Source organism: Myotis davidii, unplaced genomic scaffold (assembly GCF_000327345.1).
Source record: "Myotis davidii unplaced genomic scaffold, ASM32734v1 scaffold115, whole genome shotgun sequence".
Lineage (NCBI taxonomy): Eukaryota > Metazoa > Chordata > Mammalia > Chiroptera > Vespertilionidae > Myotis > Myotis davidii.
Genome location: NW_006291010.1, coordinates 1,489,600 through 1,498,297, shown reverse-complemented (window position 1 = coordinate 1,498,297; position 8,698 = coordinate 1,489,600). Strand labels below are relative to the sequence as shown.

The 8,698-nt window shown below is 42.1% G+C and overlaps 1 protein-coding gene across 4 annotated transcripts in view; it reads left to right on the top strand.

The window, feature by feature from the left end:
- The first annotated feature begins 2,670 nt into the window (after positions 1–2,670).
- Positions 2,671–8,698, top strand: part of LRRC34 (leucine rich repeat containing 34) — a 22,337-nt gene continuing 16,309 nt past the window's right edge. For 3 of the 4 annotated variants that reach the window (XM_006764084.2, XM_006764083.2, XM_015564153.1), the window contains exons 1-4: positions 2,671–3,566; positions 4,439–4,557; positions 5,359–5,423; positions 6,411–6,494. In XM_006764084.2, coding sequence (XP_006764147.1) covers positions 3,493–3,566; positions 4,439–4,557; positions 5,359–5,423; positions 6,411–6,494 — 342 coding nt within the window. In that variant the 5' untranslated portion in view covers positions 2,671–3,492. The remainder of the gene's footprint in view (positions 3,567–4,438; positions 4,558–5,358; positions 5,424–6,410; positions 6,495–8,698) is intronic. The other variant, XM_015564154.1, reaches the window with a different exon arrangement.

The window sequence follows — 8,698 nt, the reverse complement described above, 5'->3', positions numbered from 1 at the left end:
GCGGGGGGTGGGGCGGCGTAGCGGGAGCGTGCCCCGGGAGCCCCAGCGATGGCGGGAGCTTTGGGGCACCACCAAACGCGGGCGGGAGGGGACCCCAAGTCCTGCGGCCGGTCTGCCCTTTGCACGATAGATTGTCCTGAAGGCAGGTGTTCCTGTCGGTCTGTGGCTTTGCTTTTACGGTCTCTGGGAGGGTGACTGGGTGCTCTTCTGGGGCCCCTTTCTGTGGGAGCTCCAAGGCAGGGGACGTGAAGAGCTTCTTTCTATGATTGTGGCCTCAACTCAGTGTTAGGAAGAAGCAATAGAGCTGTGTTCCAAAATGCCATCAGCTCGCACGGAGTATGGAGAGGGTATCGAAGCAGCTTAAGGGACTCGGTGATAAATCAGATCCCTTTTGAATGTAGATTCTCGGTTAAAACTGTCTTTATATGAAGCCATTATAAGAAACCTAGGGTTGCCTTAACCCAATGTCGCAGGGTGGAAAAGAATTGCAATCAGCAGTTTGATTCTGTACTCTGCCCTTATTAACTGCATGAGTTAATAAGGGCAGTGCCCTCATATATTCTCTTTGGTTCTGCCTTCTAGAAATCTCAGATTCGAGTTAGACCTATACTCTGGGTTCTTAGCGCAGAAGTACCCAATGAATCCACTTAGGTTTCCTTCAAACTAGCTCAGCAACATCTCCCCCACCTCCCTACCCCTCAGTGCTTCTCAAGGGGAGGTCTTCATCTCCCCCTCCCACCCAACTACATCCCTCCTTTATCTGGAAATCATTCCATGAGGGCTCATGAGAAATATACTGATGGAACTAGGTTGTATATGTGATCAGTATCTTTTCGACCATCTGTTTAGTATGGATTTTGACACTGCAAGCTGTATTTTTGTGTAAATACTGTTTTTCTTTTGCCGAGGCAGCTAGCTAAGGAGAATAGTGCTGTAAGTTGTTTGGTTAAAACAGCCCTTTTCTGTTTATTCTGTTCTGACCCTGTTTATTAGTTACTCTCTAAAACAAGAATCTGATTCTGCATTTCTTGCTTCCTTGGAAGAACATCCCTCTCTCCCCAATGGAGCAGCAATTAATTAATCCTCCACCTCTTTCCATTCCTGTATCTTCTTAACTCAAAACACTTTGAGGCATAGGGGAAGGCAGGTGCTAGATTGTACCTGCACTCACACTTTGGTATTTCAACTTTGTGGGTAGCACATAGGATAAGTGAACACATAATTGCCGGTTTTCTATCATCATCATGGTTAACCTGAAGAAATTATATTTCAGGTGATGTTTCAATTCTGTGGGCAACAGGGTTTCAAGAGACCCCTGCCTTGTCGGGCACAACAATTTCTTGGCAGCGGAGCACTGGTTGGACTTGCCTGGTGGGACAGCATGAGAGAGAGAGGATTCGGGTATTTTGTTTTTCACCTTTGAACTGTGCTTATAAACAGCCTGGTTTCACTTGGAGGGTCTCTGTCTGGCTCCAGGGTCTTGGTCAGGGCCTTGGACTTCCTTCTGAGTCCATAGCAACCCCAAACAGAAGGCCTCCCCTTCCCTCCTTCCTCTTCTCCCTCGGATGTCCAAGTACTAAATTCTGATTATGTCACCCTGTAACTATTTCTGGGTTTTGTCCCTTTCTCCTCATCCCCCCAAGTCCAGTCTTAGCTGAGGCCTTATTATTTCTCTTGGGTCACTGCAGCTGCTTCAGACCTCATTTTTCCTGCGATGTGTCAAATCCATTCGCCAACAGCTGTGCTTCTGAGGGTGCACAGGACTCCACGTGGATCCGTTCTGCCTGCCCCCTTACTCTCGGTGCTCTTTTAGGCAACCCCAAGTACCTGCACTCCTCCAGCACACACCAAGCAGTTCCGCCCTCTAGCAGGTTCACTCCACCAGGCAGGACATCACCTCCTCCAGGAAGCCCTCCCTGATTCCCCCCAACTCTCAAAGATGGATCTGCAATGCCCCTTTATGCTCCCTTAGCTCCGCGCCCTCTCCGTGCTGCTGCTACCAGCTCCTTCTACACGTGGCCTCCGCAGGTGTGTGCACACTTCAGGGAGGCGACTGTGTCATAATCATCTTTGTAGTCCCGGCCCAGCCCAGCAGCAGTGCCTCCTAAACCTGGAAAACTGGTCCCTGCAAAGTTGCCGGGAGCCCAGCCTCGGTGTGACATTAACCCCTGGGAGGAGAAGGGCGTGATCTGGACCCCGATATGGTGACCATGGAGCCTGCTCAGCATGGGCAGCCACTGCCTGTGCAGCCAGGCCTCCCGGCCCACGTGAGTAATGGTGGGGGATCCCCGGAGCCGGGCGCTCGGGGTCCTGCGGCTTCTCCCCGCACGCGCTCCCGAACCCGGCACCACGCAGCACGCCGTGACCAGGGCGCATGCGTGCGGTCGTCATGACAACGTCGCCGCTACAGCCCGCCGCGAGAGAGGAGCATGGAGCCGGGCTCGCAGAAGGCCCCCTGGCCCAGGAACCCCTACCCAGCTCCGCCCCCCACTCAGATCGCTATTCCTACTTGGGACCGGGCCCAGGCCCTCGGTAGCAATAAGAAATAGGGTGTCCTTTATCGCCCGAAACCCGCAAAGAGCGTGGGAGCCCGGGCTGCGGGGTGGCACCCCGATTATGCCGAGCAGGCTCCGCGGTGGGGGTAGGGAAGGGGGGGCGGGAGGGGACCCCAAGTCCTGCGGCCGGTCTGCCCTTTGCACGATAGATTGTCCTGAAGGCAGGTGTTCCTGTCGGTCTGTGGCTTTGCTTTTACGGTCTCTGGGAGGGTGACTGGGTGCTCTTCTGGGGCCCCTTTCTGTGGGAGCTCCAAGGCAGGGGACGTGAAGAGCTTCTTTCTATGATTGTGGCCTCAACTCAGTGTTAGGAAGAAGCAATAGAGCTGTGTTCCAAAATGCCATCAGCTCGCACGGAGTATGGAGAGGGTATCGAAGCAGCTTAAGGGACTCGGTGATAAATCAGATCCCTTTTGAATGTAGATTCTCGGTTAAAACTGTCTTTATATGAAGCCATTATAAGAAACCTAGGGTTGCCTTAACCCAATGTCGCAGGGTGGAAAAGAAACTTTGCAATCAGTTTGATTCTGTACTCTGCCCTTATTAACTGCATGAGTTAATAAGGGCAGAGTACATAATTTCTCTGGCATTATTTCCTCAGCTACCAGGTTACATATGGAGGTAAATTCTCCTTCGATGTCACTTCCAAGTTAGTGTCTGCCCACCCTCAGTGGGTGCTTCTGTGGACCTTGTTCTCCAAACAGCATTTTTATTCTCTCTGGTTCCTAACTTCGGTTTCTTTCCTCTTTTTCTGTTAATTCTGTCTCCTTTTCTTCCCCACCTGACTCTGTACATTCATATCTTTGGAAGAAGTGCAATTTGCGGAGAAGGAGGGACTCGGGGGTAATTAACATGTGATGAAGGGTAATGATAATGCATTTATTTCTCAAAAGCTCAGGAACCTATTGACAGCCTCTGGCAACGTTATACTTATCTATGTATGGAAAATTCACAGAAAGTTAATGATTTTATATTGCAAAAACTCAAAGGAGTGGATGAAGAAATCAAAAAGGGGTAAGGAAGAAAAATACTTGATTATATCAATAATCTGTGATATTCATCTGTGTGAAAATCCTGGAATACTGAGTGATTTCAAAGCCATTTGCAAGTGCTTGGTGAAATGGACATGTCTTTTGATTCAGCATAGCTGATTATCACTGTTAGTAGGTCCTGAGGTAAAGACGTAGTTGATTATCACTGTGAGTAGGTCTTGAGGTAGAGAAGTAGTTGATTGTCACTGTGAGTAGGTCTTGAGGTAGAGAAGTAGTTGATTGTCACTGTGAGTAGGTCTTGAGATAGAGAAGTAGTTGATTGTCACTGTGAGTAGGTCTTGAGGTAGAGAAGTAGTTGATTGTCACTGTGAGTAGGTCTTGAGATAGAGAAGTAGTTGATTGTCACTGTGAGTAGGTCTTGAGGTAGAGAAGTAGTTGATTGTCACTGTGAGTAGATCTTGAGGTAGAGAAGTAGTTGATTGCCACTGTTAGTAGGTCTTGAGGTAGAGAAGTAGTTGATTGTCACTGTTAGTGGTCTTGGAGATAGTGGAGTATACTAGGAAGAGCACTAGACCAGCAATCTCCAAATCTGGGTTTCCAGGTTTGTCCTTAACTCCTATTTGCTGGTCATTATACAAATCATTGAGTCTTCAATGTCATTATATACCAAGTGGGGATACTTTTGTGTGTGTGAGAGAGAAAAATTAGGTTATATAGTATTTGTTAATGTGCTTAGCAAAATCTGTGGAATATTTAGTAGTTTTAAGTGACTTGATGTAAATCTATATTGCTGTACATATTTGGTTCTGATAAATGCTATCCATGAAGTTACTATTTACACATGAAGACTAAAATCCTTTTATTTCATTACTGACTTTATTTGTATTTTAACAGATCGGGAGGAGTCACATTAAACCTTGCTGGTAACAATCACTCAATGCCAGTGGAAAGACTAACAAATGAAGATTTTTTAATTCTTTCTAAAACTTTAGAGACGAATCCATATATTAATGGTATGGTCCATACCTATACTAATAAAAGGGTAATATGCTAATTAGACCGGGTGGACCGGACATCTGACTTTCTTCTGGACAAAGCCATGGTGGTAGGGGCCAAGGCAGAGGCAGTTAGGGGCAATCAGGCCAACAGGGGAGAGCAGTTAAGGGTGAGATCAGGCTGGCAGGGGGTTAGGAGTGATCAGGCTGGCATAGGAGGGCAGTTGGGGGCATTAGGCAGGCAGACAGGTGAGTGATGAGGAGCTAGTGGTTCTGGATTGCAAGGGGGATGTCTGACTGCCAGTTTAGGCCCAATTCCTCAGGGCCTAAACCAGCAGTTGGACATCCCCCAAGGGGTCCCAGATTGGAAGCTGGGCTGAGGGACACCCCCGCCCCATGCACAAATTTTGTGCACCGGGCCTCTGGTATTAATATAATTATGGCCTCCTTAAGAATCTTTGCCCCTGCTTTTTAAAAATTTTTAAACAAAAACAAAAATTTTTAAACAAATTTTCAAGACAGAGCTTTATTTTTTAAAATATATTTTTATTGATTTAAGAGAGAAAGGGATAAGGAAACAGAGAAACATCAGTGATAAGGGAGAATCACTGATTGGCTGCCTCCTGTACTCCCCCTACTGGGGATCGAGCCGGCAACCGAGGACATGTGCTTGACCAGAATTGAACCGGGGACCCTTCTGTCCACAAGCCAACTCTCTGTCCACTGAGCCAAACCAGTTAGGTTGTCCGTGCTTTTATTTTCCTGCTTTTAAGAATCCATTATAAGGAACATCAGCTTCTATTCCTCTGTGTTCTTCAGGTTTGGATGTTAGATATAACCTCATAAGTGATGCTGGTTTATACTATGCTGCAAAACTGCTTCAGGTATTATTTTACTACAAAATGTTTTGTCTTTTTTTTTCTTTCAGGGGTCAGTTAAGAACCACTCCTTTCTTTGGAATGTGCAGGGTTTGAGCATGCTAAATTAACCCTTTATTGCAGATTCACTTTGGAGACAGCTAAACTGAAATTCTGCATTATGGTTGCATTTTATGTAAGAAAGACAGTGTGGTCCACTAATCAGAGAGGTTGTACTTAAAGAAAAGGCCTTGTTTTAGCCTCAGAAGACCAGCAAAGAGACGTTTGTCTGTATTGTCAGTGAAAATAAACTGTTTAAAGCTGTATATATCTTTTTTTAATTTCTTCCTTATATTGGCTTTTTAATTTTGTAACTACTTATCCCAACCTCTTCTTCTAAAAGCACTTTTAATGAGTTTAAAATGATCTTAAAATTCTCATACCCATGGAATGGTGCACAATGTAAGTGCAGAGGTGAAGATTAAAAAAATGAAGAAACCATGTTATTCTCAGCAATCACAAATAAAAATGCAACAAAATCTTCAAGACATTCTTAGCTCTACTTTAGCGAAACCTCTAAGTCTAATGGCACACCCACAAAATGCTAGTTCTGCAAAATGTCAAGTCCTGACGGTGATATATTTACAACACTTAAAATATATTGAAAATCCATTTGTGCATTTGGTTTCAGTAGAGCTGGTAACTAGAGCTGCTGAGTCATCTTTTACAAACTTGTACACTACGGTTAAATATACAAAGCACATTCATACTTTGAATCATTGGTCAAAACTGAAGATAGTCCTTTTCTTTCATCTATGTTGCAATTATATTTATGTTTAAATAAGAATAGTGATTTTTTCCCCCTTAATTGTAGTTTCTTTTGCTAGACTTTCAGATTTTCTGGTTTATAAAGATTTTCTGTTTCATAAACACTGTTACTTAAGTAAAGCAGCTCACACATTATTGATTTTTAATAATACATGTTTAACCGTTTCTTTTCTCTCCTTATTATAGAAACAACACAGTCTCATTTACCTAAACCTTATGTTTAATGATATTGGGCCCAAAGGTGGAGAACTGATTGCTAAAGCACTACTTGTAAGTATTTATGTACCTAACATTGTATTTGGGAATTTTAACTTCTGATATCTTACAACTAACAGAATCAAATGTGAATGTGAATTTATATTATTTTAATATTGTGGGAATGTATATTTTTATTACACTTCAATTTATTAAAATATGAACATTATCTGAGCACTTTTGAACTCATTTTTAAAAGTAGCTTAAGATATAGTTCACATACATAAAATTTACCCTTTTAAAGTGTTCAGTTTAGTGTTTTTTTAAATATAGTCACAGAGGTGGGCAACCATCACCATAATTAGAGCTTGCCAAGCATTGTCATCCCCCAAAAGAAGGCCTGTACCCATTAGTAACCCCTCTCCGTGCTCCTCTCCCCACTCACCGGCTGCGAACCCACTTTCCATCTATACCAATAGATTGCCTGTTCTGGACATTTCATGTATACGAATCATTCAATTTGTGGCCTTTTGTGATTGGCGTAATGTTTTCAAGGTTCATCCTTTTTATTGCCAAAGAACATTTAATTGTATCGGCATATCACATTTTGTTCGTCCAGCTGTTAATGAACATTTAGGTATCCACCTTTTGTCTCTAATGAATAATGCTACTATGACTATTTACACATTTTTGTGAGCACATAAGTTTTTATTTTTCATGGCTATATACCTAGGAGTGGAATTTGTGGATCATTTGGTAACAGTTTCATTTTTTGAGGAACTGCCAAACCATTTTCCAAAATGGTTTGTCCCTTTTTACAATTTCACTAACAATAAATGAGTTTTCCAATTTTTCATAGCTTCACCAGCATTTGGTACTATTTTTTTTTTTTTTCTTAGCCATCCTAGTGAGTATGAAGAAGTTTTGTGGTTGTTTTGATTTACATTTCTCTAGTAAGTAGTGATGTGGAACATCTTTACATGTGCTTTTTAGCCATTTACGTATATTCTTTGGAGAAATATCTTCAAATTCTTTGCTCATTTTAAAACTGAATTATTTGTCCTTTTGAATTATAAGAGTTTTTTTTATATTCTGGATAAAGTCCTTTATCAAATGTGTATTTTGCAACTATTTTCTCATTCTGCAGGCTTCCTTAATTTCACTTCCTTAATGATGTCCTTTGAAACACAACATTTTTAAATTTTAATAAAGTTAAGTTTATCTATTTTTTCTCTTGTTGTTTGTGCTTTTGGTATTATAGTCACGAAGATTTACACTTATTTTCTTCTAACAGTTTTATGATTTAGCTCTTTGATCCATTTTGAGTTAATTTTTGTATATGATTTGAGCTAGAAGCCTAACTTAATTTTTTACCTGTGGGTGTATCCAGTTGTCCCAATGCCATTTGTTAAGACTATTCTTCCTCCTTTTAATTGTCTTGACACCCTTGTTGATAATCAGTTGACTATAAATGTGAGGTTTATTTCTGTGCTCTACGTTCTATTCTTTTAATCTATATATGCCTGTCTTTGTGCCAGTCCCACACTATCACAGCTACTGCAGTGTTGTAGTAAGTTGTGAAGTCAAGAAGTGTGAGTCCTTTGTTCTTTTTTCAAGGTCATGCGGCTCTTCTGGGTTCCTTGTATTGCCATATGAATTTTAAGATCAGTTCATCAATTTCTGCAAGAAAAGCACCTGGGATTTTGAGAGGAATTGTTTTAAATCTTACAATCAGTTTGGGGAGTATTGCCATCGTAATGATACTAAGTCTTCTGGTCCCTGAATATGGGGATGTTTCTGTTTATTTGGGTCTTTAATTTCTTTCAGTGATGCTTATAGTTTCCAACGTACAAGTCTTGACCTTCTTTTGTTAAATGTACTCCTAATGTTTTATACTTTTTGATATTATTGTAACTAAAATTTTCTTAATTTAATTTTTTGATTTGTCATTGCTCATGTATAAAAATACAATGGATTTTTTACACTGAGTGGCCAGATTATTGTGACCACCTGATGTTTGTAGGCAAATTAGCCATACACTGCATTGTATGGGATATGGAAGCAGAAGGCCTATTCTAACACCTTTGCTGACTGCAGTTACCAAGATAAAACATCTCCAATTCTCACAGGAACACAAGGATTGGACAGTCGAACACTGGAAAAAGTCATGTGGTCCAATGAATCACGTTTCCAGTTGCATCATGCAGAGGGAAGAGTGAGAATTTGGCAGAAACAGCATGAAAGCATGCACCCCACATGCATGAGTACACTCCTTCAAG